At 36.7% G+C, this 27,446-nt stretch overlaps 1 protein-coding gene across 6 annotated transcripts in view; it reads left to right on the forward strand.

Annotated features, from left to right (window-relative positions):
• VWC2L (von Willebrand factor C domain containing 2 like) overlaps positions 1–27,446 on the forward strand; it is a 423,395-nt gene that overhangs the window by 5,815 nt on the left and 390,134 nt on the right. For 4 of the 6 annotated variants that reach the window (XR_004357976.1, XM_032693013.1, XM_032693014.1 and 1 more), the window contains exons 4-9: positions 2,836–2,963; positions 7,563–7,700; positions 13,128–13,235; positions 14,483–14,600; positions 15,978–16,047; positions 20,879–21,027. Coding sequence is in view for 5 of the 6 variants with exons in the window: in XM_032693013.1 (XP_032548904.1) it covers positions 2,836–2,963; positions 7,563–7,700; positions 13,128–13,235; positions 14,483–14,600; positions 15,978–16,047; positions 20,879–21,027 (711 nt within the window). In the remaining variant the exon portion in view is untranslated. Of the gene's footprint in view, positions 1–2,835; positions 2,964–7,562; positions 7,701–13,127; positions 13,236–13,941; positions 14,035–14,482; positions 14,601–15,977; positions 16,048–20,878; positions 21,028–27,446 lie in introns of those variants that run through there. The other 2 variants (XM_032693027.1, XM_032693015.1) reach the window with 2 other exon arrangements.

Here is a 27,446-nt window from a genome sequence, read left to right on the forward strand (position 1 = left end):
GCTCGGCACCCCATGCATTGGAGAGCAGTGATTCTGCCTGTTCTAGTCACCACTTGTCCTTCTTGAGCACAACTCATTAGGTTTTTTTCTGTTTTTCTTGTTTTGAGATGATTTAAGGTAATATACGTTACTTTTAAACACAAGCAAAAAGTATTTTGCATATGGATCTGATGATCCTTGTGGGTCCCTTCCAACTCAGAATATTCTGTAACTACTGACCTGACTTATATGAAAGAAAATATTCAACTGAAAGGGACACTAGGAAAGGGATCCAGAATTTCTGTAAAGCCACACACAGAGAAGAAAGCTGGTTGGAAAAGTGTCTTCAGTAGTTACAGCTGTTAGACATCTATTCCAAAATCTTAATGTCTTAAATGATAATCTGAAGCAACATTGACATTTGTGTATGTTTGATTTTTAACTTGTTTGAAGGTGTTAAAATCCTTGAATTCTTTTGAAATTTAGTTAGCTTTTCAAGAACATCTTATCTTGTTTTCCAGAGAAATGATTGATTTATTTGACATTCATATTTCTTCAGTGGTCAGAAATTCGTATGAGTATTGTGAAAGTTTCTAAGGTTAAGCCCTTAGCAATTAATTTATTTTACTGGCCATATTTAGAGTCCTTATGCCCAAAATGTTTTCAGTATTTTAATTAAAACAAAGACATATTTAACAAATACTTAACAAAGCAAATATTTAGTTTATTTTGACTTCATGGTCAGAATCCTTTAATAGTGTGGTTTTGTCCATAGAGCTGCTATAGGATGTCTGTTTGCACTATATTAATTGATTGCATTTTCCTCATTTACAAATAACTAAATATGTACAAAAAAATTATTTTTATTTCATTCTATTGGTAGTCATCCATGGTTACAATTAAAATGAAACAAGTGGTTGGCCCAGTATCACTCTCAAAGTCTGCAGAAGAGCCAGGAGTTTAGTTCTGGTTTCCAGAGGCCCTATTCCGATGCTGTGCCTGTTACACTGAATTCATTTTCCCCTATGTTGTTCCCCACTCGAGCTTTGGTTCCTGGGATGATTCTCAGTGCTGATACCTTAGCTAATAAAGTCTCTTCTGCATGGATGGAATGAATTCCTATCATATTTCCATTTATTAAGGGAATCAAGCTGTGTCACTTCTTCTGAAGACCAGCTTTATAGATGTGTTTGGAAAACTACAAGAAACATTTGCCTCACTTGAAATAAAGAAAGAGAAAAAGGAAGCCAAGGGATGCAGCTGCATGTCTGCCCATGAACTCTCTGGTTCCTTTATCACCACAATTAGAAAATAGACCTGTCTGATGTACTAGAGTTCCAGTAATGAAAATATGCTAAATATTACATTGCACTTGGCATATTGTATCAGTCATAATGCAGTGTTAATGGCCTCAGTTGTACATGCACAGTCCTTCCTGTTTATATGAGGTAGGCTGCTTGGGTTGAAGGCAACATTTTCTGTGTTACACGAAATGCTTTGAGATCTTTGCAGTGTTTTTATTTTATCAAGAGAAATACCTTTATCTCCAGGTAATTTATGCAGTCATGGTGATAGAGATCCCACTAAGGGCATGAATAAGCCATAAATGAATGGTCTTATCAGAAATCCCTGGCCTACAGATCCTTTTTTAAATGCAGGGAGGAAATGATTTGCAGTCTCACCCTTTAGCATGTCTTGATAAATCTCTCACTGGAATTTTTTTCAGTTTTGTGGCATTTTTTATAGTCTCTTACTGAGAGGCACATGCAGTGCAGTAGCTTGTCCCAGTAAATGCATTGCTGAGTAGATCCATTGTGGCTTTGTGCCCATGTGGAGTCCCCAAATGCAGAGACCCTCATGTTGAGGTACGTCAAGTCACTGCAATCCATTTGACTTCAGAATGCAGGCCACCTCCTTGGCTGTTGAGCCATGGCAGTCTCTCTCATCTGGTTATCTTTAAACACATTTTGTGGGCCGTAGAGTCAGACTGGGTTCCAGTTTTCCTTTTTTCAGTACCTCCTTGCATCTTACATTCTCTGGGAGAGCTGCATATCAAGCTGTGTGCTGAGTGGGCTGAATGGGGTTGGGTGAAGGGAAGAGATTTACATTGCCACAGAAAGCTGTGGAAAGGATAGGTTTTTTTTTCTCTCTGTGGTAGGATTGCTCTGTTTTGTTTTCATTCTGCTTTTGGCAACTGTGCCTGACCCAGGAGCTGACCTTATTTGCAGGGCTGTCTGTCTTGATGGCGCTGGAGGAGCTGCACGTGAAGCCTTGGAGCACCATCTGCGTTCTGCTAACACTTGTAGCAGTGTTGTCTGGCAGCTTCTTCAGTGTTCATAGGGATGTTGAGAGAAGAGAGTTGATCTTTGAGAATTGCTAGGAGATCCAGTGATGGAGATGCAGTTTTTTCTGTCTCTCCATTGCTTGCATCATTACAGGAAGAGTATAAACCTTTTTACTGTCACTTTGGACTTCTCAATTTTCTGTTAGTTGAGTACTGATTTTTTTCATCTGTAGTTGTGGAGTTTACTGAAGGGTGCCAGGAGTATGAGAACTAACATTTTGTCTCTGGTAAGTGACAGATCATCCATCAGTTATAATATTTTCAAGTCTTTACCACGTTGTGTCAGGTTCAGAATACTTGCTTAAATAAGGTGGGTTTTGAGTTTTCTTTCTAACTTTTCACAAACCTTGACATTGGAAGGATCAATGATTACACATCTGATCCATAAAGAGAAGGGAAACATTTAGCTGTACTCCAGTAGATCTGTAACTTTAGTTGACTTCAGAAATAGAAATTATGATCATGACATTTCTCTTGTAAGTTTAATAACAGTTATCAAAATTTAATTTCAGACTTCACCATCAGTTTTGACTTCGGAGAAATCCGTGTGTGAAGTACCTGAAGCAATGGATGATTTCTTCTGCAATTTCCTGGTCAGATTGGGAATGTCCAGAACCCTTAACTGCTTCCAAACTGAATGGTAAAATAATTTAAGTGACCATGCTCCTTTGGGAATTAGATGCTCAGGATTCAAATGTTTTCAGTATTTCAGGATATATTTTCAGAAAACTCTCCTGAGTACAAGTCCATCTTAAATATGTAGTGTTTTAACAAATAAATATATTCATAGTGAGAATGAGGATGCGAACTCCTGTTTTAAGGACAGACTTTAAGGAAAGCTGACTACAGGGAGCTCCTAAACAGGTACCTTTGAAGGAATGTATGCATTTCACCAAAATCCAGATACTTAGAAGCCTGAAGTTGTCACCTGAGGCCTTTTGTGAACAGGGAAGAGAAATACTCCTCTTCAGGGTACAACTCAGAATCTGAGTTCCTTCTGAGCCATCTCCTTTAAGACAAAACAAAGTCCGTTCTATGTTTTCGAGTATGTTATGCTCTCCACTGTCTACCAACAAAAACTGAAAGCAGACACAGTGCAGAAATTGCCAGGGGATCAAAGGAGTCCAGTGCAAAAGGACTGGTATTTCACTTCAGTACTACCAAGAAATCACGTGGTTTGTTATTTTTCTTGCTTTCCAGAACATGAGCGTCTGCTTAAGGATGAGTAGTGTGTAGTATACTGGAGTATTTGCATCTTAGTTGAGTGGGTTTGTGCATTTATCATAGCTACCTTCTATTTTAAGTAGTATAATCAAAATATTTGATGCTTGGTCATTTTTGGTACATCAGTCAATATAATAGGGTTGGTTTGGTTTCTTTTTTCTTTTTAATTCATACACTAATCAGGAGAGTAAACTCTTGAGCTGTTGCTGTCTTCTTTTTCCAAGCTTTTATAGATTTCAGAAATTTTGTCGTACTTTGTGCAAAGCTTAAACGTGCAGGTTTGTCTCAGTACACCACTCTTCACTCCCTTCATATATGGATTCCCACAGGATGTGTATTTTTAATATTGATTAAAAATGATGTGCAAGGAATACTGCAAAGCTTGAGAAGGGAGCTGAATTTTTAGGAGCAAACGATGACACTTGCCAAAGTTCTGTTGAAATACTGAGTTACAAGGTTGCTTTGAATCTGCAGGTTACCTTGGACAAATTCTGAAATGTGGAAATACTTCTCTTTGAATTACCTTGTACTCAGTCTTTAAACATGAGCAATTCAGAGATTCTATTTTTTTTTAATAAGGTCTTTTGAAACTGTATAATTTGAAAATTAGCAAAAGTTAGAAACATCTCTTATTTTTTCCTACAAAACCCCTGAAGCTTTTACATTTTCTTAGAAATGTTCTGTGATGGGGGAATCATTGCTGTCATTTGCAAGGCTCTGGTCTTACTTGTGTAGAGCTCACCAGTCAGACATTGCCTTTGGAATTAATGATGATCAGCTTTTTGATAGCATAACAATGGACTTCAATGATTCCTTGGAGAAGGAGCACTATAGTTCTGTGTTCTTTTTCAACAAAAGAGCTTACATGAATAGCATTAAGTTTAAAGTTTAGCAGGTTTTATGCTAAAAGATAATTAATACTAGACAGATATAAATAGTGACCTTTTTATGAAGCTATGACTTTCTTCGAAGCACTTAGTCTGAATTTATATCAATGGCAAAATTCAAATTGCTTTTTAACAGAGTAAGTGCAGGTCTTAGCAGGCCCTATCTTGTAAATCCTTAGCTATACATATATTTTTTTTCTCTATGAGTAATATTTTTAATTTCAGTAGTTTTACAAATGAGCTCAGCATGTCAGTATCTAATCTTGCTGTATTGAGACTTTCTGCATTAATACCTTATTTCAAAATGTTTCATGTTGGTTTGAAATACATAATTTACAATATTAATGAAAGTGAGAGCAGATTAGTGTACTTGGGTTCCTCATTATGTATTGGGACGACAGCCTTGCTCTCATGCTGTGGTGATCAAGTACTAATGGAATTTCAAATGAGAAATTAATTACTGTAGAGAAAATTTATCAAAAGGCTTGCTTTGAAATTATTGTCTGTCTGAGATCTAAAGGTCACTTAAATTGGACTAAATTATCTGTGTTTATTTCAGAGTTTGGGAAAACATTCTGTTATTCTATCCAGCTGTATATAATGTGATTTGATAATATTTCATTTTAAACCAAACCCCCTTTTTTCTATGAAGTAGTGAATACTTTTATCACGCTTGTAGTGATTGTTTTTTTTTTTTTACTTATGTAAGTTGTTTTGCACATAAACTTTTTTCTTCCAGTTATACTTTAATGAACTTTAAACTTAAATTAATTTTTTGATGTCTAATTTTCCATTAAGTAAATGCTTTATTTTTACTGTGCTCGTGTGTTAGCCATCTGTTGAAACTGTAGTTTTGTCATCTCTTTGGATTATAATTTTCAGTGAGAAGTTCTTGTAAAAGCTAAAAGTTGAGATTTTAATCCCTGAAAGCGTCTCTAGGTGAGCTATCCCTTGGTAAAGGGATATTCTGAGTTAGGTATCAGTAGTTTATCCCAGGGCCTCTCTGCTACCAGATTCCTTTGAATTCAAGTTTCTGGGAGTTATAATGTAATGTTTATAGTAATAACATATTTTTAGTCAGTCTGCACTGGGCTTTGATCACAAAATCATAGGTAACCATCTGTTCTTTAGTTTCCCGATTATTCGTTAATTCTAAATAGCAATTCAAGAATAATAACTCAGTAGTTCTGAGAAGCTGAGTAAAATACCTGTGTGTGCAGAGAACTAATTTAATTTCCACGTGTAATGGGAAGAAGCGAGAACAAGAGCTCTTTGGCAGCTGGCTCGATATGTAGGAGGTCTGTAAGTTTTACAGGACTAGGTTGATTAAAGATAATGAGATTTCACAGTGCAGTTTGTTGTGATTTTCCATTTCTGCTACATGCACAAAGCATTCATTTTTAGTAGTGTTCTTAGACAAGGGCGTAGTGAGTTTATTGCTATTAATTGTGTTTCATGGAAATTGTCTTTCAGGGTTCTTAGCTCTGCTGGAGTCAAAGTTCATCAATTATCCATGTTTGAGTCTTCAGGCAGAAATTTGATGGTTTTCATAAAGTATAGTTAAGGCATTCAGTAGCAAGCTAAGGAGCATTTAGAGTTGTTATCTTCTGCCATCAGAGGTGCCCTTATTTGCAGTATTTCTGGTAGAAATTGTACCTGTGCATCAGTCAATGTTTATTTGAAAAAAACAAACAGCTAAGCTGCTTTCTTGGTATTAAAACGTGTTCCTGCTGTAATTTACTTAAGAAAATGAAGTGATGATAGAATGAATTTTGCTTTGGACATGTTCTGTTTAATTTTTCAAAAACCTTTCATCTAGTGGTGGTGAATGTGACAGCTTAATTCATAGGGATGAGTGTTCCTAGGACTATCCACAGAGTGCAGGTAAGTAGATGACTGTAGGAAGTCATTTGGACAGAATTACTAACGTTACGCTCAAGTTTTTTGTGGGATGTTAAGAAAATGTTGCTTTTCAAGTAAGAATCTCTTGATCTAGAAATGCTTTTTGTTTGTGCCACATGATTATGATCAAGGAATGCTGTGCTTACTGGCTTCGGGTTTCAGATCAGCTGCTATTGCCCGGGTGTGGGAGATAGCATTTAATATCTTTGTATTTCTGTTTACTGCTGTTCTTTTCATACTTCCTTATCAGTCGGAAACCAAATAATGCACAGATTGAATGTATTTTTCACCTGAGAAGTCAAATAATGTTCATATTGATCCTTCTAGTAAGGTCTCACCCAGAACATCTTCCCAGCAGGGAAGATGCTTGTAGGGTTATAGTTTTTGTCTGATTGAAGTTAGTTATAACTCCCATTCAACCTGTGATGAACTGATGTCATGGCTGAGGTCTCACTTTGTCTGTCCTGTGTCCTTAGCTTTTGCTGACATACTGCCACAAGATGGATGGTCCTATAATACGATACTCAGTGAGTGGATTTTATTGCTGGGGCTGTTGAGATTCCTGTGTGGTAACCCAGCATTACAGGCTACTTCAGATTCTCTTTTACTTCTCAAAACCCAAGTTAGTCTGTACAAGTATTTAACTAAAGCAGCCTTCAGGCTTCTATGTCACGGAATTGTGTTTTCTCAGGGGCTGGTAAAATAGGTAAATATTGGTAAATATAATTAAACAAGGAGATGGAAAATAAGTAAACAGGAAGGAATGAAGAAATTTCCCTAGATGAGCTCTGTTTTCCAGGTTCAAGATAACAAGGATCACAGATTCTGAGCTATCTGTGGCTTATTTGAGTCCTAAACAAAATAATCTTGCATATATTTAAGCATATGAGATAAAAAGGACAAATATTATTTGAAAAAGAACATTTGTTTGTCTTTTATTTAAGCTATTTAAAAGAAAGGAAGGGAAGAATTGCTTAATTTTAAGTACTGTGTTATGTGTCATGACTATTATGAACAATAAACATTTTAGAATGAAAAGCAGTAAAATAGAACAATGTGGTGGGATAATACTGTTGTGAATTGTTAATGATCATAAAAGGTAAATGCCTTGAGGTGATAAATATCCTTGTGATTCTACTGTAGGTAAATGGTAGCATGAGAAGGCAGACATCAGTGAAGGGAGAAAATGGAAACGTGGAATAATATATCTGTTTATTTTCTCATAGGTATGAACTCATAGAGAGGGGTGTGCTCACAGTCAAAGATGCTGGGTTGGTTCCAACTGTGTACACCCACAACCAGCAACTGCAGGCTGAGAATATGAGTTTGAAGAAAGATTTGGAAAACTACAAACTTGCTGCCAAGTATGTTATTTGGTCTTATTGAAGCTTTTCTGTACGGTAGTAAATGGCTAGATAAAGTAAACCCAAGTACTTAGTATAAAATAGTAGGTGCCCGTTTGTTATGCTGGCTGCACATATTTTTACTTCTGGGTGACATTTATAATTGAAGTTCAAGTTTCTCTGAGTTCTATTAGAAATGTAAATCTTTATTTCTTTTGTTTGTATTTATTTGGCCAAAAATAAATTTTAATATCCAGTAATCACAACAAATTGCTACGGAGAATCATGAGAGTCTAATAGGTAGAAGTAAAAAATAAATTCTGTGTGTTTTGTATTACAGTACTATAAATTACAGCTACCACGAACCTTCAGCAGAGGAAAAAAATCACTATACACTTCTTTTAATTGCAGAAAATCTGTCACTCTGGCCCTAGTGGTAACGGGATATCAGTGTGAATTACCATCATTCGTTATACTCGTGGGTACATTGTAGTAGTTAATTTTATAAGTCAGATGTACTTCAGTCATGAGGGTTAAAATATTTAGCCTACGGAATGAAGAGATGTGATAATGAACTCTGTGTCACTTGGCCTTCTCTGGAGAATGGTTCATCTGCACGTGAATGTACCCTCAGACCTAATGATGCACTCACTTCACTTCTGCCATTTTTAAAATGTGGAACTGTAAAAAAATAATTCTGTCTTGGTTTTCCTCAAGATTGCTCAAGCTGTTAATTTTCATCTAGATTGTTCTTTTATATGAAAATAGCTATTCAGTTCTTAAATAATCATTGCTGCTGATAATGATAATTAAATTATTTTCTGATTATAATGATTTATTACATTTTAAATGAATAAATTAATTGGTCACAGTCAAGTAGTTAAGTAAACAGCAGCAGATATTATGTAGTTGCACTGGGAGACAGACCATATAGAAAATGTTTATTACTTTTATCTGCAGTTTATTTGGACAATGGGTATTTAAGGATTGTGTCTCATAGGAGTGGGGTAAAAGAATGGTAAAAGAAGCAGTAATGCATGGTAAGAGAAGGATGTACAAAATGTGGCCCTCCTGAAATTTATTACTGTCAGTAGTAATTTCAACAAGTTTTATTGTCTTTTTTCCCACCTTTTTTGCTTTCTTCTTCCCCCTCCCCACCCCCTGCCCCCTGTATGAAGCAGAACGTGCTGTAACAAGATAATCTGAGGGGATTATGACTTGATAAGAGTTTTTCTGGATTTGTTGCATCCCTACACAATTGTTTAAGAACATACAGCTCAAAAACATTTCACTGTGGTCTGAACGAGCTGGTTTTCTCCCGTAAGAATATCTCTGTACTCCATGGGGTGCCAGGAAACCTTTTATAGCAGATGTGTAGTTAAAAGGCTGGAAGATGACATGATAAGGTGCAGCGGGAAGAAAGCAGGAGAGAGAAAAGACGTTACCCATGTGTTGGGTTCCTACAGCCTGTCTGTCAAATAAAAGTCCCACCACTCAGGTTCAGTCTGTGAAATGAAATTGTGCCCTGTTTTTTCACATTCTAGTGTTTGATGAAACCTAAAGGAGCAATGCTCTGGTTGCAAACAAATAGGCAATGGCCCTGGCTTGTTATTCCAGAGAGGACACTGAGATACAGGCCAGTTCTGTATGACACAAATTAGAAGTTTCCTTCACTGGCATTTGCTTTTATGCAGTGCACTTATTCTGCATGTACCTTGTTCAAAGAGTACTAAAACTAGTGCTCCTTTCTCCCCTCAGAGGAAGAGCTTTATTTTCACAGATTGTTGGCTAAAACTACAATGGAGTATATGTAGGTGCGAAACTTGGTTTGTGCTTATGGTCACAACATCACTTTTCACCCTTTTTATTTCAAATAACTTACAAAGTTCTCACTGATACTAATTTTAAAAGTTCACCACTTGTGACATTCATTTCACTTCAGTTTTTTTGAATCATATATGAATTAAACCAGGAGTGTTGCACTGTAGTTGAAATGTGTGAAATGGAGCATTTTTGCAGTACGTACCATGAGTCACAATGTTCCACTATGTCTTTTGGATAAACCCACTCATAATACTCTGTACTAAATCCATTTAGTGTAGTTTTTTTTTTTTCTTGTTCATACATTCAATAACTTGAGTCAGTACCTTTGCTGTGGTTAAGATAATATTTCAGCAGGAGCCAAAATTACCTGGAGGACGTTTTGAGTTTCTCTCTTTGACAGAGAATTACTCAGAAAACAGAATGCTTAAGAGCACTAAGGAATTGCTGATTTGACTGGGTAGAAACCAAGGATTTGTGAGCAAAGAAAGTACCATATTTTCCTCTGTGGATTAGTCAGAAAACATTGATTGAGAGCTACAGTGCTGTGAAGCTTTTAATTACATTTGATGTTTCTGAGCTTGGTACTCTTGACAACCATCTTACAGAAAAGAGATGTTATTTGGGACTTAGGCAGTATGGGGGCCCAGGATAAATGACTGTAAACCAATTACCTCCTGCTTTAATGTTGTTTGGTAATTGATGGAAGAGATTTAGTGTCTAGAAGCTAACTGTAATTGTATTTTGGGTATTTTAATACAGTATTTACATGATTGCATGCAAGCAGGTGGGCAGGTAGAGTAGATTGCAGGCTGGTTACATTTCACTGTGGTATTTCATTATTTAAAGAGAGCATTAGCTTCACTTCCTGTATACAGTGTGTATTTTTTATAGCTTGTCTGATGCCTGAAGGCATCTTGGGATGTCTCTGCATACATTAAAAGAAATAAATATCAGCATAATTCTTTTACTCCATAGCTACCTCTAGTTATTACCTTAAGGTTTGGGTAAACCGTACGTTTTTATTTAAATTATTTCTAAAAGTGACCATTGTTTGGTGAAAGGAAGCAAACTAATTTTACTTTGGTTTGCTGTGTGACACTAGTTTAAAGTACCTTAGGTGTGTTCCCTTTCTTTTATCCTGAAGGCTACAGTTGAGCCCTGGTTGATTGGTAAGGGGTGTTATCTGCTGCAATATTTCCCCAGTGGAAGCATAGGTATTCTTTCCAATATGCCAGAAAAATTTGAAAATTACTCTGAAAATGGTTAACTCTTATACTAGACTAGTTAATTCTAATTCATTTTCTTCAGTAACATCTTGTTCCTTAATATTCTAGTAATATTTTTTGACAATAGATTGCAATTTCATAGCAATAGTAGTCTGGTTTTGGTGATTTAAAATAGCTTGAATGGCATGTATTTTTGTTTTCCTATGGCAGACCCTGTGTATGGCCTATTTATTTAGATGTGTAGTTAGACAAATGTTGTATCGTGTTAATTGTGTTAATCACAGGGACTGTGTGATATTTGTAAGCTCTTTAAATGTTTCGGGACTTATTAGGTAGATGGAATGAAAATTGTGTACAGCTTTTGCCTGAGGATCTCACAGCATCAGACAGGAAGCATAAACATTCACAGGTACCTTTCTGTCCTGGTTTTTGGGAGTACACTCACAAATATATACCCAGCTTATAGCCAAAGTAATGGTCAAAATATAAAGCAGTCCTGGAAGTCATATTTATTGTTAGAGTTAGTGCCAACACCAGCAATAAAATCCTCAGCTGATCTCCTATTTCTATGCCAAAATCTAACTATTCCTGCACATATTTCTCCACTTACACAATGGAAAAAACAAAGTGCATGCTTTTTGTGTTGAGCACCATATTTAAATGCATCTGTTTCATTTTGTGGTGCATTCAGCATGTTTGCTACCAAGTGTCATGTAACCTAGATAGAGTAAAAGCATGGGGGTTTGTTTTCTAAAACTATCTTTATTTCAATTAAAATTGTAGAGCTACAACTTGCAACATCTTTGGAGCAGGGCATGTAACTTGCCTTGGAAAACCTGCTTGGATTTATTGGGCCCTGTCCTCTTCTGCTATTTTTATGGAAGTACTTGCTGGAGAGAAGTTTAGATGGAGAGAGCTGCAGGCTTTGACATATATCTTAACTAAAAGAAATGGATATTGTATTTGCTATGGCTGGTGCAGCATCTTTTACTCTTGGAACGAGCCACCTGTGAGCTCTGAGGGGGCAGGTTTTGTATTCAAGGTCTTTATGGCAAGTCAGGTTTTGAGCATGGTGTCGTGATGGAGCTGTTTCACAGAACTGTCCTGAGACCACTGATTCATTTACCTCTCAAATGTTTTGCTGCTTGTAGAAGCTTGAGCAGAATCATTAATTTGTGCCTTGTGTCCCATACCAATATCCTGAGTTGCTCTGTTGCACAATTCCTGGTGTTTGTGCCGGTGCACACGTGATGTGATGTGTGTGCCCACGGCTCCATTGAGCTTCTGTGCTTCACTGTGCTCTTCAGGTCTCTGCTACAAGCAGCAATTCTCTTGTAAATGTACACATATAAAGATGGTAGTTTGTATAGGTAATAAATATAGCAAATGCATGTACCGCAAATATAAATTACTTGTACAATTAAATATAATGCACTGGCAGTTATGGACGTTCTTCCTGGACTTGTTATTTTGGCATACTCCCCTGGCATAGTGGTTTTGCTAATTCTTCAACTCCTGTTGCAGAGGAAGTGAGCTTTATTTTTGTGAGAAGCAAATATCTAATTTCTGTGCAAAGTAATTTCAAGCTTCCTTTGCAATTAAACAATTCATCTACTAATCTTTCCTGCCAAACCCATATCAGTGAAGGCAAGGAGAAAATGTACCGTATATATAGAGAGTATTTTCTTTTATGTTTATGGAGTGGAGCATCTCAGGGTGTCCCATGGCTGTGTGTAGAATGTGCTTAGAGAATAACAAGTTATCAGTATGTTTACAATTAATTTTGAAATGAATTCCTTTTGCTTCCCTCTGTCCCATCCAGGGAACACTTGGGTACAGGTTACAAACATGATTGAAGAGAGCCTAAAACTTTTCTAGCCCAACTTTTTCCAGAAGACTCTCCAAATGTATTTACAAGGCAGCAATACAGTTACCTTTCTGTATGTGTCCTTTCAGCATGTACCAATGTTGGGCTCCAGATGTGACGTAGACATTAAGAAATCAGTATTTTCAGTATATTATTGATACTATCAATACACTTTCATGTAGGATTTTAAACAAGAGTATTGTTTTCTTATCGCCTGTAACTTGAATATGTACCTCCATGAAACTCCTTCTGCTTAAAGTTGACCTCAGCTCTGAGATCTATATTGCCAGAATCCTAATGGATTCTACCTAAAGGATCTGAGGGAAAGGGAAGAGCTCCCATGGCTTTGTACCTCAACTGGCAGCAAGAAGGCCTCAAAAGTACATATTCTCCACCACAGGGTATACTAGCAAAAACTTCCAGCTTGGATACAGTAGGCATGTGCATATCTGACAAATAATCCTATATGTATTCAACATAGCTTGATGTAATTAATAGGCCTTCTCTTGCATTTTCTGTGTTTACACATAGTAAAACAAAAGAGGCTCTCCTAAAAATGCAGAAAGAACGAGACTTCCATCGAATGCACCACAAGCGAGTGGTCCAGGAGAAAAACAGGCTGATCTGTGATATGAAAAGGTAAAAAATAATTTTAATTGCTACACATGTAGCATTAAAGATAATGTCTTGAATTATTGCCTGGCAGTGAGATAACATTGTGGAATTTGAAGTGCATTTAGTTAATGTCCTGGTAAATAGTAGTTTCATCTGACTGTTCTGCCATGTTGCTCAAAGAATTTAGAATTATTTTTTAGTGTATTTTCTATGTTGTGATGTGGCATTAATAAATACATAGTATTTCTAATAGTTGGAAATATAAATGAGATTTTCTTTTACCGAGATCTTTTGCTGTGAATATGTAATTATTATTTTTTTTGTAACCTTTGCCCATTTTAAGGGTAACTGGTATCACACAGAATTCAGAACCTTTGTATCCATGGTTCCCATAATTGGCATTTTCTGTTATCTTGAACTTCCAGTATGAAACTTGCTATCTTGCTTTGGTTGCAAAGAAATCCAAACCAGTCCATTGGTACTGAGTTATAGTAATTTCATTTTTAAAAATGAGCTGAGTTTAGAATCTCTTCTTTGCACATGTTTATGCCAGCACTTGTTTTAAAATAACACTGGGGAGTGGCTTACATCTTCAGTTCCAATTAATTCAGAGTTTTGTTGGTACTGTTGTCAATCAGTGATGTAATGGCAGCTGTGTGTTCTGCATGTTCAACCTTGAAATGCCGACATGCTAATGCAAGAGAGCACTGATTTGTCCTCTGTGATTCAGCTTCTTGCAGAATGCAGTGGTTTTGGAGCTGTGTCACGTGTTTCTCTTGGGAGATTCTATATCTGAGTTTTCTGGTCTGAGGAATTAAAGTAGTTAAGTATTCTCAGTGTAATATGCAATGAGGAAAGAAATACTGATCCTAGTCTGTTTTGTCTAGATGAGGATCTTATTTGGTAATCAGATAACAGCTGTAATTCTCTTCCTTCCAAAGAAATACCATCCATCTGCAAGAAAACAAATTAGCAGACGTTATTGTGCAGTATGTGTATGAAGGATGAAGAATAGGTCAAAATTAGATGGGTTGTTTTAAGATACAACCAAACAAGCTGTGAACTCTCCTATCGATCTGAGGTTTTGTGTTGGTTTTTTTTCTCTTGTGGTCTTGCAGTTGGATGGTTACACACTCAATAGCTTTGCTGTCTCCTCTATGTCAACCTTTTGGAACCTCTACTCTTTGATTTGGGGAGGGGAAAAGTTATGCAGACACAAATCTCTGATTTCACTCATATGAGAAACAATTTTTTCCTCCTGTTGTCCCCAGGCTGAAGGCACATTATGCATCCTATGAGCCAGTGCTGAAGCAGCTGTCTGAAAAATACGAGACTATGCTGAAGCAGAAGATGTTAACTAGTTTGGAGAGAGACAAGGCAGTGGGGCAGGTAAAACTGGTGAACACCACTCACAGGGCTGTAAGGAATGCCTTTGCTTTTTACTGGGTAAATAGACAGGATATTTCTGATAAAACAATCCATTTATGGAGTAGTTTGAAGCAGAATATTTTGTGGGTTTCATGGTATTTGGTGAAATGTTAACACTGAACGTATGTGAAACTTTAGTGCCACAGAGGAATTGTTCTCAGTCTGTACTTGCTCAGTGCTGCTCTCCCTGAGTCAGCCACGTGCAGACCCTGTTACACTTTTCGTGTGGAAGCTTAAGGAAGGGTGTGATAGTCACACAGATTCACATTGTGCCATCTATGCCTTTGCAAATGGCTTATTTAAACTTTTTTTATTACTGTTTATCATTTTATTTTTTCCAAAATGTATCCCAGAACGACCTACTGGTTTAGAAAAAAATATATTAGGAGATCAGAGACAGTTTTTCTGTCTGGAGTGGAATAATAGAGTAATATTTTATTCCTCTAATCTTATCTGATATATAGGTTGGTATTTGAGATATTCTGCCCCTTAGGCAGGAAGTAGTGTAAGCACAGATCGGATAGATGAAAACCAGAAAATTGTCTTGCATGTGTTTAACTAATATGTTGTTTGTGCAAGAAAAGAAGAGGGGGGAATAAAACCAAACGTACCCTAAGCAAATGCACTTCAGCAGTAGCATATGTGGGTAACGGAAAAGGAATTTACCATGCTTGGACTTTGTTCTGATAGTCTTCATCTCTCATTTCCTCCTTTCTTCTGCCTCCAGTTTTTCTCAGGTCACCTGAGGGCTTACTTTTAAAACACTGAGAATTCTGTTTGAAATTTCAATAAATAAAAGCAAATGCCCTATAGAAAATGGAAGTTTACTGTCCATATAGAGTTATGCTGAATTAGGAGTACAAAAGTTCCAATGCAATGAAATTTCAGGGACATATGTAAGACTTTTGCAGACATGAACTGTGCTCATTCCAGAGCAGTGACTGGTTGTAACATGTAACACCATGTTTTGTGACATTTTGTTATGACAAAGCTGTAGGTCATAGTGTGCCATTAAATCAGTGATTGGTGCAGTGACAGCAGTGGCAAAAGTTGCTGGTGCAGTCAGAGCCCTGGTATTCTCTATGACTGCTTTGTTTTAGTAGAGCTGTAAAACTGAGAGATTCTGGGTGGTTGTATTTTATAGCATTGTTTTCCTGGGTCTTTCCAAAATCTTGAATTAGGAGTAATTTTCGTAACTTAGAGACAATAATCAAAAGTAAAAAATGATAGATGAAATTTATTAAGTACACAGGCATAAATGGTGTGTGTTGTGAACAGATGCCTCAAAAGCAATGTTTTCACACTCCCTTCTCTTGTTCTTTCTTTTTTTAAAATTAGGTTACAGGTTTGCAGGCTGTGTTAGAAAATTTAGGCTCCGGAGGTGTTAAGCAGATTTCTGAGGCAAAAGGTAAAATATTCCAATCACCGGGCTCAGACTGGTCATGGGTTTTGTGTTTGTTGTGATGCATTTCAAAATCTGGTGTAACAGTAAATCAAAAATACTTGCATTGTAAACGTTTTATCAGCTGACAGGGTGTCGGAGCAGCAGCTTTGTCATTTCAATGTTTTATTCTGAAATGTCTTCACTAAGGAGAGTGAGACTGCTGAAGGCAATATTGAGTTTGTAACTTGGAAAGGACTTTGCGCTAGGAAGCAGTTTTGTGTCTGGTTTTGTTATTGCATCCACTAATATCCCCTTTTTTGGGGGGTGTATGTTGTTTCTTATCTCTCTCTTAAGATGGTGCATATGGGCGTCTGGAAGCATTTTGAAAATGCTGGTGTTATGAAATCCAACCTCTTATTTTAGCATGTCTCATTTTTACAGAAGGTTGCTAAGGTGATATAATACCCACTGGAATAATATCTTTATCTGTATGTTACTGCACTGCTTCCCTGTGTAAATATTACATTACTTTTTCTAACTCCATCAGAGAAACCTTAAACACCTCTGTTTTCCTAAGTAAATGAAGGCCATGCTATCACATTCTTTGAGAGCATCACTCCCACCAATAATTTGGAACCTATTTTCCCATTGCAGCTGCATTTGCTAGTAAGATAAGTCTCAAAAAATACAGGTTTCTTAAATTCTCCTGAAAATAAATGAGATTATGAAAAGGGTAAATGGTGAGCTCCATCCTCTGACAACAAAGTCTTTATTTGTCTGCTGTAGTCAGGAGCAGGACTCCCATCAGAGATTGCTGTTTATTTGAAATGAGAGAACCCTACAAATATTATACAACTTCCAGGTGAAGCATTTGTTCCAGCTGGGCCAATTTTAATATCTGTTTATTTTGTGGTTTGTTTCATTAGTTCCCCTGTTCATGGAGTTAACTTCTTTTTGTGTAAAATTCCTCTAGAAAAGACAAAGCTGAGAGAAAGAATAGTAGCCACATAAACATGTTTGGTTTCTTTTTGTGTTTTTCTGTTTGTGGTTGAGTGAAGAGGCTTAACAAGCATTTCCTTGACTATTAAAATAGACTCTGACTTGAGGATATATAATGTGGGTTCTTTCCCATGCTCGTGTCTTACAGTGTGGATGCCCCATGTGTCTCCTTTTTGTACTAAACATACTTTTATTTGTTGTTTGAGTGATTCTAAAAACTACTCTCTGGCTGTTCACTCTTGTTTATTCTCCAAAAATCTTAAGAGCACTTTATAACACCAAAAAGTGACAAGCAGGGGAGCCACTTGATAACTAATTATATGAAAAGCCCCTTGTCACTCAATCTCCAACATAAATTAAGCTCATCAGCCACCCGCATGCTTGTACAAATCTTAATTTGCTTCATATCTTGGGTATCATAAATTAATCAGTATTTCAGTTCATTTCTTTTCAGTGTTTTGTCCTCTAATAGTACATAATTTTTATTGCACTCTGTAGGTCATACTTATGTCTCAGTGGGTGATATTGTCTCTTATCCAAATACTTTCTGCTGACTCTTGAAAGATGATCATGTTCTGTTGCCTCTTGATTTTTTTTTTTTCTGTTCCTCAGACAGTATAAATGCAGCCTTGAGAAACAAGCAGTGCCTGGATACTGAAGAAATGTTGGCTTCAGTTTCCTCTAAATTTGTTAGTTTGGCAGGAACTGGTGCTGTTGCAGTTGCAGATCTGTGCTGTAAGCTGACCTACAGCTGCATTTGTTCGTTGCTGACTCTTCTGCACTGGTGTGTTCTGGTTAGGAGACAGTCCCTGCTCAGAGTGCCAAGTGATCCTTGGCCAGGGTGAGGTGCCTTTGCTGGCCAGGTGTCTGCTTTCACTGCAGTGCAGAGCCTGAAGGAGAGAGGGTGGCTCTGCCCAGCAGCAGGGATTGCCCTTCACTGCTCCTGATGCTGTGTCTGTCCCACAGCCTGACGTGCCTGAGGAACACCTGGAATGCTGTCTTTGGCTCAAGGGCACTGAGAGTGGCTTTTAGTTAGTTTTAGGTTTGCTGAATTGGGAGGTTTTGCACATCCAGTCCAAGAAAGCTGGAGAAAGACTTTTAACAAGCGTGTGTAGTGACAGGACAAGGGGGAATGGCTTCAAACTGAGCTGTTAGGAAGAAATTCTTTACTGTGAGGGTGGTGAGGCCCTGGCACAGGTTGCCCAGAGAAGCTGTGGCTGCCCCATCCCTGGAAGTGTTCAAGGGCAGGTTGGATGGGTCTTTGAGAAACCTGGGCTAGTGGAAGGTGTCCATGCCCATGGCAGGGGATTGCAATGGGATGGGCTTTAAGGTCCCTTCCAATGCAAACCATTTTGTGACTGTGGGTTTGTTTTTTTGCTTGGAGTTGCTTTTTTTGAGTGAGTCATATAGTGCACAATAAAGAACAAAGGGAAGCTTCTTAATATTCACCATGAGTTTGCACTGTAAATTTGTGTCTGGCAGCTAGGTAGAAAAAAATTAACAATATTTAATGTTAAATTTAGATCAACTATTCTGGACTTTATTACTCAGGCATTTGATGTGGGAGCTTTCAGCCTGGTGCATTTCAAGCAATTGAAGAGGATAGGAGAGAATCGACAATACAGAGCATGTAATTTATTTACTAGGAGTTTTTTGCTGTCTCATTGTCAGGCTGCTGTTTGGTTTTGTACACAAAACCTTCAAGAGAAAAACTTGTAATAATTTTTAAGAAACTTAAAGAAACCTGAGTTTTATTTCCTAATTCTTGCCTTGCTTGTTTCAAGTTGATATGAAGAACATGTAGTAGTTGGAGAGGAACTAGTTTACAGTTCTGGTGAGGACTCTGTCCTCTCATGGACTGGTTCTCTCTCTCCTATGGTCACTCAGAAATCAGCTGTGAAAGAAAAGTTGTATTTTGAGTACAGATTACTTCTTAAAAAGTAATTTGGGATTTTTTTTTTTTAAGATTTGTGTTAAACACTATTTTTGTTTTAAATCTAGTCCTTCCTGATATGATAGCAAGACCATACATAGAGGAGTCTAATTACGAGAGAGAGAGCTGATATTTTATTTAGGTTATTGATGTATATTAACAGAGCTCTCACACCATTACTTAAGGATCAAAACACAGTGTTAAGTGGTGCTCTGAGAAAAGACCACCTTTTCCTGCAGGAATTAAGCATTGTTGATTCTGGGTTTCTTATAAACCTAAGTTGAATGCTGCTGTAACAGCTGGTTCTATAAACATGTTATAAAACTGCTACTTGCTCAGTACTCTTCTTATATTTCCTAAAAGCAACAGCTGCTTATTTATTATCCAATTATATTCAAAAGTTGAACTCGATGAGTTTCTTTACTCATGGTTGAATTAACTCATTGCTGAGACTGGTAACTGTGCTTTTCCTTTCTTTTATCTGATGCAATTGCAGTTAGAAGGTCATGCAAAAAGAAATTTAAAATGCACCAGTTGAAGTGCTCGGGCCTGTTTGTCCCCATTACCTGTACAACGCCACCAGAATAGAAAATGTGTAAACATAAGCTGCTGGCTTAGTGCAACAGATCTTTGGAACTTGTTCCTTTTTTTTTGTTTTGGTAATAGTTATTGACTTTTAAAGCTCTTCAACTGTCATAACTCTTAGTTTACGTGTATTTCAAAAGCACCAACAAACCAAATACTCCGTGAGCAACATGTTGGTAGATAGCAGTTACTAAGTGAGTAGCAAGTGTTTGATATATAAAACAATTTTGCTGTGTACCATTCCTTAGAGAAAGTAATTATTCAGGGTATCTGTGACAGTAGCTGTAACTTTTAAAGCAGTGAGAATACAGATGTTTTGTTAATCCAGGCACAGTTCTTTCCATTAATTCTAGCTTTACTCAAGTTGGGTATACAAGGAGGTTTTGTGTTTGCTTGGTCTGCCTTTTTTGTCTCAAGAGTGGAGGGAGTGGGATTTTTTTTTTCCACCTTTTAAATCAGCAAGTTTGCATTAATAAAACCATTTTACAAGGACAAGCATTTAGAATTGGGTAGTGTGAAGTACATTTGTTTTAGTCTGGATTTTAGTTGTATAATGTGTTTTTTCAAGCAGAGATTTTTTTTTTTCCCCAAGAACTGGAGGGATGTAAGTTCCCACACACTGTTGGAATTCAGTGTTACATTTTTTTTTTCTTGTAGATCCATGTACATCTAACAGAGCATTGCAACGAGATACAGGGATCACAAAGGACTGTATTGGACACGTGTGAGCTGCCAATACAAGGACTGTCAGAGAACAGTGTCCTTTCTGCCACTCATGGCAGATGCATTGTATTGTAGTCTACATGGGCTGTGCTCCTGCTCCTATTCCTTTCAACCTCTTTGATTTACAGCTGTTACCTGTGTAGGATTTCTTTGAGTTACCAATTCATAAATAATTCCTTGTTGGAAAGGTGGGTTGGGAGACAGTGCAGGGAAGCAAAAGGAAATGTGGGCTGTAAATCAGAATAATGCATTGGTGATGGATATTGGGTAGGATGTGCAGTGGGCTGATATTCCTCCTGGTTCTATGGGACATGAAAGAATGCCTCCATTTCACTGTGACTCTCTCTATACTGCAAGATTGCTGCATTTTTGGGGCAAAGCCTAGGATACCCTTTGGGTAAGCTAAATCAGATCAACCCAGAATCATTTGTGGAGCAGAGCTACATGTGGTATTGGAATACTTTATATGGATGGCACAGTAACCTCAATATCTCTTTATTTAAAATGGTATTTCTTTGATAATTTCATGTGTCTGCATAATATTAAGTAAAGAGATCTTCCAAAAGAGTAAGTAAAAAGCATTCTGATGATATTTTTGTTGGTTTTATTTCGTAGTCCATGATTGTACAAGGAAGAAAGACTTTGAAGGTCCCACCCAGAAAGCTCTTCGGGAAGCCAGGCAGCAGAAAATCATTGTTGCTGCAAGTTCTTCATCTGATCCAGTCAAAGATGCAGAGAAGAAGATGGGCAAGAGAGATCTGAAGGTACACAGTGTTCTTTCCAGTTGCTCAGTATCTAACCCACTTTAAACTGGTACTGAGCTGTGGTGAAAGATGCCTGTCCAATGTGTTTAAAAGAAGTAGAAGTAAGATTTACTACTTAGTAGAAGTAAATAGGAAAGGTGGGTAACAAGTTTATTTTCATTATGAGTTCTTATTGCAATTAATATTTCAGGGAATTGTAGGAACTCTGATTAGTTGAAGCTAGCATGATACTTTTTGAGAATCTGATGTAATCACCCTGCAGTGGAAGAGCATTGGCTATAAATGCTTCTTGCTCTGTTGTGTTTCTTTTGTAACTTGAGAAATCCTGATCTGTTCTGTAGTACTTGCAAAGTTTTCAAGCATTTCAGACTGTCTGTTCCAGATGGGTCTAAAAAGTACATTATCTGGGAGACTAAGGACAAAAAAATCAGTGATTTTTGGTCAAAGCTTCTGAACTTGAGTATGCCAGAGGTGTGTTACTGTTTTGGTCTGGAAGTTGTGCAAAATCAGAATTAATTAATGATTGAATATTTTTTATTGTGGAAAGGAGTTGTTTGCTTTACTTATTTTATTCCAATGGGTTTATTTATTGAGGTTGCATTTTTTGACAATATAACAGTGGGGTTTATTTTTCCAGATCAAGGTAAACATTTGAATACCTAAAATTTCATAAGCCCTTGAACCTGTTTCATTGTCATATTTCTGTTTGAGAAGTACAGTTAAACTGTGGGTTTTGGGAAGGAGAAAATCTTGACTTGATGCTGATATAGTTGGAATCAGCTTCAATCTTTGCTTGTCTCCACAAGAGTATGGCCATGGTAATTTATTTTTGTTTCTATTTGGTTTGCAAGAGCATTTCTTCTATTGGCAGTGCACCTCTCCACTGACAAACATACAATTATATTTGTTTTCCTCCATTTTCTTTCTCCTGAACACCGAAATTATCTATCTCTCTGTCCATCTGTCTGTCTGTCTACCTACTGTTGCTTTCTGAACCACTTCTCACCATATATAGGAAATAATTCCCTGTACTGTCTCCCCACCTGTTGGTATCTGAATATTACTGAGGCACCTGCCAGCCAGTCCATCTCCACTTTCCCTGGTTTTCATCCACTGGTTAAAAACTTCCATCTTTAAACTCTTACACGTATCTCCTTTCTTCATTTTGACTTGTGAACAGATAAAATTTCCTAACCCAAGAAATAATTTTTTTGTTCCTGTTTCTACTGAAGTCATCAGGATTTTTATAGTACATTTCAGTGGAGTTGTGCTTCACCCTCAGAATATAAACTCTGCACAGACAGTGAGCCTGCCTGGCTCTTTCTTGTTCTTTGAAATTCATGAGCACTGTGAGTTGACTGGTTCTGGCAACCATCTGTGTTGCTGCAGATCTTATGTTTCCCAAATGAGTCCTACCAGAGGCCCTGATGTCTTTATTTAATCAATGGATTAGAAAACTGGAGTAGTTCCAGAAATAAGACATCAGAAAATATAGACATGTTTGAATGTACTAGATTTTACTGTGGCTAAGTGATAATCTAAAACTTGAGGTGTGACATTAGCATCTCTTCCAGCAATGGAACAATAGTTCTTTTTCACTTCACATTTCCTGGATCTATTATTTCTAAATATTTTCTTTCCCCTAGTAAAGGATACTACCTTGGATAGTGTGTGTGAATTGTTGCTTAGACTGTTATAATAAATGGCAGAGGGAATGATGAGTTTGTAGAGTGCAAAGAGGTGAGATAAAATTGTGTTTAAAACAAAAGATACAGAACTCTGTCCTATAGTGTGCATTTATTGAGTTCTAATACAATTTATTCTAATACAGTTTATTTTATTAAAATAGTGCCTTCTTATCCAACAGTTTAGTCGTCTGAGTATTTGTTTCTGTCAAAAGCATGAGGTATAAATGACTTCCTTAGATCAATTGCTGTGGTATTTGGAATCAGACTTATGTGGTGTCCCATCTCCTTTGACCTATATCACAAGATCTTTTAAATTCTGCTGTGTCTTATGTGACTTACAGTGATTCAGCATGGGAATGTCTTCATTGAAGAGTGTGCCATTAATAAGTCTTGCTTTTCGTTACAGTGATGAAAATAACACTTTAAATGTTTTATTGGGGAGGGTAAAATTGATTTATACGTGTTAAGATTGATTCATTTAAGTTCTCTTTATACTGCATAGGAAGTGAGAGAGCATAAATTGGTCAGCTCATGGAATTCAGGTGAGGAATATACAGAAGAAATAAATGCAGTTAAAAAGTTCTATATTTACACAGTTCATTTATGACAAAATAGAGAAAACAGAAGATATGGGAAATCTAGGTAAAATTCACTGTCTAGTGTTGTTTAGCTCTTTTCAGTAAATGTAGGTGAACATTTAGAGTTCGGAGTGAACCCTTAATCCAATTTTCAAATGTAGGCATTTTGATTATATCATATTCAGTAAAAAGCCATTATATTGTCATGGGATTGTATCCTTGAGACAAAATTATAAATGTTTGCATTAACTGTGCTGTTACATAGGAGTGAACTATGGTGATGGAAATGATTTAACATGTCTTTTTGTCTTGTAGCTGAACAGTGATCTAACAAATGCCTGTGCTTTAAAGTAGATGCAAATATGACTCATAGCTGAGCAAGAACATTTGCTTCAAGGACAGATATATATTGTGTTTTTGTAATATCCTGTAAAAGCTGACACATAATTTAAAACATAGGGTCCCTTTTGATGTGGAGTTTATCAGTGAAACAGTGAAAAAGCAACTGGATTTTTTTCTGAGGGAATGTATTATCATGATTTTACAATCTTTGTTACGAGACTCAATTAAATTGTACAGTAACAAGCAATTAGGCTAAACTATTTACATATCTGATCCTTAGTAAGCCAGTATCAATAGCATAAATATTCTTAGATTAAGAATGTGTATAGAGTACTGCTTTAAACATTTAAATTAATTAAAAAGCACTCACAGGTCATTAAAATTGTAGAGAACTTTTTATAATGGGAATTTCATTATGCTGTGGAAATATACTTTCCCTATTTTTATATTTTCATTCTCTCAGGTTCCTCTCAGAGTATATTCTAAATTTGATTGTTTTTAGTAGTTATTAGCAGGACAATTGCAGGTTCTTTATATTCACTAAATTATGTTTCTACATATAATATATTACAACCCGGTTTAATTTTCTGCAGTTTTACTTGTATAAAACTTTAGTTAAAGGTGCACTGGACATTTCTGGAGTTAAGTCATTGTCTGTTTCTGTGGAACAGATTTTACAATTAGAGCCATTGTGTGTATTAAAAGTACAGAAGTAAAATCAAGTGGTCATACAAATACAGCTTTTGTAATTAATAATACTTTGGGTTGAAATATCACATGGATACATATATTAAACCCAAGCTTCTCCTCAGTTCTATGGAAGAAAGTGTAAAAAATTTACAAGAACTGCTGTTTCTGTGCTCTCAAGCAGAAGGGAAGCTGAAACCAAATGATTGCTTAATCAGATTATTGAATTGAATTATTTGAATATAAATTAGCACAGGCATACTGGGGAAAGAATGGGAAAGATGAGATCCCAAAATAGTTAGGAAGGGTTTTAAACGAAATAATCATTTTGTGTTTGTAATAAGGTGGCTAAGAAAGCACTGAGTTGATATTCAGAGAAGATGACTGACAGACAGTACTGAGAATGCTTATTCCTGCAGTCCTTCCCTGGTATGATAAAACTCCAGACACGTAGCTAAGAAAATTAATACCAGTTATGCAGATATAAGACTACAGTCTAAAGAAGGGAAAAGGATAAAGTAAAAGCTAAGAAATAAAAGAGATAAAAAGTAAAAGCTAAGAAATGATAGACTAGACAGTGTAACTTAAATTCCTGAGGAAGCTGGCAGTGAATAACTGAAATTGTACTGAACATCTGCAAGAAACCAGGAAAAGAAGTAACTGTGAAAATGGATTTGCAAGGAAAAAGTATTTCAATCCACTCTAAATTGCATCCATAGAAGGATAGGAGGTATGGATAGAAGAGAAGCAGTAAATGTAGTACCTTTATCTTATTCTTAAGATATAAGAGCTCTTTGTTTTTAGAAAGGCTTTGGGTACTGTCTCAGAGATAGTTCCTGTGAGAAACTGTAGAAATTTGGCCTGACATAAATTTTTCTAAATCAAGGAAAAACAGATTAAAGTTTGCAGATGTATTGAATAGGCATTTTGCTGGGATATATTGTCATTAATGACCTGGAAAATGGAACAGAAAATAAGCTGACAGAACTGACAGATCAAGTGACTTGGGTTGGGTGGGGTTGGAATAGCAGTTGAAGCTGAGGATAGGAGGTCCTATTGGAGAATTGATCTGAATAAATAACATGCAATGTAAGAAAAGGTACAAAACTCTGCCTTTAAAAAATGATCCAGTGCACAAATACAGATCAAGAAGATAAGAAATATTTGATCAAATGGCTTTTAATTAGAGTAGGCTGTAGGGTATGTTGTGTAAAACAAGCTTAACATGACTTGAAAATGCCATAATATTGCTGAACAGCTGAAAGCTCTATTGCAGTGTAAACCAGGAATATTGCATGGAGGCTGTGGAATATTCCTCTTACTTTGTTCAGATGGCACATGGCTTTGGCTGCAGTTTTGTGTTCAGTTTGATCACAGCTCCTCTGGAAACAAGGGGAGCATCTACACTAGAGCAGTAAGAATAATTAGAAATCTATGAAAGTGTTCAAAGGAAAGGTGAAAACTGAAATTGTGTAGTACACAGAAAAGAACCCTAAGGGGAGACAGGGTGCATCCTTAAAATAGAATTCTGTTTAAAAAAAAAAAAAAAAAGACCAAAAAATATACCAAATAACAAAACAACCTGTTAGCACAAGAAGTAATAAGGTAGAAACTCAATAAGAATGGTTCAGATGACAGATTAAACGATTTATGGTGGTAAATACAGTGAAGCACTGGACTAGATTGCCTGGGGACTTCACGTTACTGGAACAGGACACGCAGATTTTTCTGAGGAATAGCATAAGAAGTCCAGTGTCCCCTTGGGAAAGGGGATATACTGGCTGACCAGTAGAGAGTTTGTTTAGCTGCCTAGCTGTCATATTCCCCCAAAAACTGTCCTGAAGGGAAGCAGCTTTCAGCCTTGCCCTGAAATAACGGGCCAGTTTCAGCTTTCTGTTGAAGAACAGCAATATCAAAGAAATTATTTCTAATTCCCATTAGACTTGAGGGCTGGGGGAAGGGTCAAGACTCCCATTAGTGCCTGTGGACAGGGAAGCAGATGATGTGCCAGCCACCAAGTGTGGATTTGGGAAGTGCTGAGTGTGCCTGTGGCTCTGGAACTGGGATGGCAACGTGCAGCTTCGTGTCCAGTGGGACTGGCCTCAGGTGCACAGTGGCATTAAGCAGCACAGAATATGTATCTTCAGAATATGATGCCTCTTTCCTTCTACAGAAGGAATTAATGTTCTGTGACTCAAATGTTAAGAATATGATCCAAGATTAACTGGATGTGATCTAAAATGTGTTCTTTAGTTGGTTTTGATGGAATTTAATTTAAAAGGGCTATGTATTTTGTAATTAAGCAATTCTGGCTTGAAAATGGTAAAAAGAAAAAACTTCTTTCTAGATGAAATCCATGTATTGTTTTAATTTTTTCTTGTTTTCTCCCTGTAGGTCTGTCACCTTTGAATAAGTTTGGGAAAGTCTGAAACTAAAGCTATCATCACATTATCTATTACATTACAGGGAGAAAATAAGAAAATGCTTAAGAATTTTAACTACAAATAAAGCTGTATAGGAAATACTCATACAGCTGCAAGACCAAATTGTAGACAACTTATATATGATTTTTCATCCATCTTTGCAGCTTTGTTAAATCAAGACACCCAATGCATGCATTTCTAGAAATAGATTGATACTTGAAGCCACTGATACTTGATAAAATTACTTCACAGAGCATCCAAAGGGTTTCTTTATGCTGAAGAACAAGGCTTATTTTGAGCCATTGCACGCTGCCAAGAATAATAAGGTAACAGGCCCCCAAGACTGAAAACCAGTACAGAAGGATGTTGGGAAGTAGGATGCATTTGATCCTAACTCTAATTGTACATGTGCTTTGCATATTTATATATTTCTTTCTGTCTCCGAGTGTAAATAATGACAGATTTTAGAATAACAGTCTGTCTTCAGTGACACTCTTGCTATAATCACTTGCAGAAACTACTGATAATAAAATTACTGATTTTTAGATGCAAATGCTTTGATTTCCTGGAAGAGGGACCTACTGAAATAATATTTAATTTAAAAAACTACCTTTGATTGTTGCTGAGATGATGTAAATGACAGGAAAAAAATTACATAAATGTTAAGAGTTTAAAATGTTTGTTTTCCTTTACTTTTCTCA

The sequence above is a fragment of the Chiroxiphia lanceolata genome, chromosome 7 (genome assembly GCF_009829145.1).
Source record: "Chiroxiphia lanceolata isolate bChiLan1 chromosome 7, bChiLan1.pri, whole genome shotgun sequence".
NCBI lineage: Eukaryota > Metazoa > Chordata > Aves > Passeriformes > Pipridae > Chiroxiphia > Chiroxiphia lanceolata.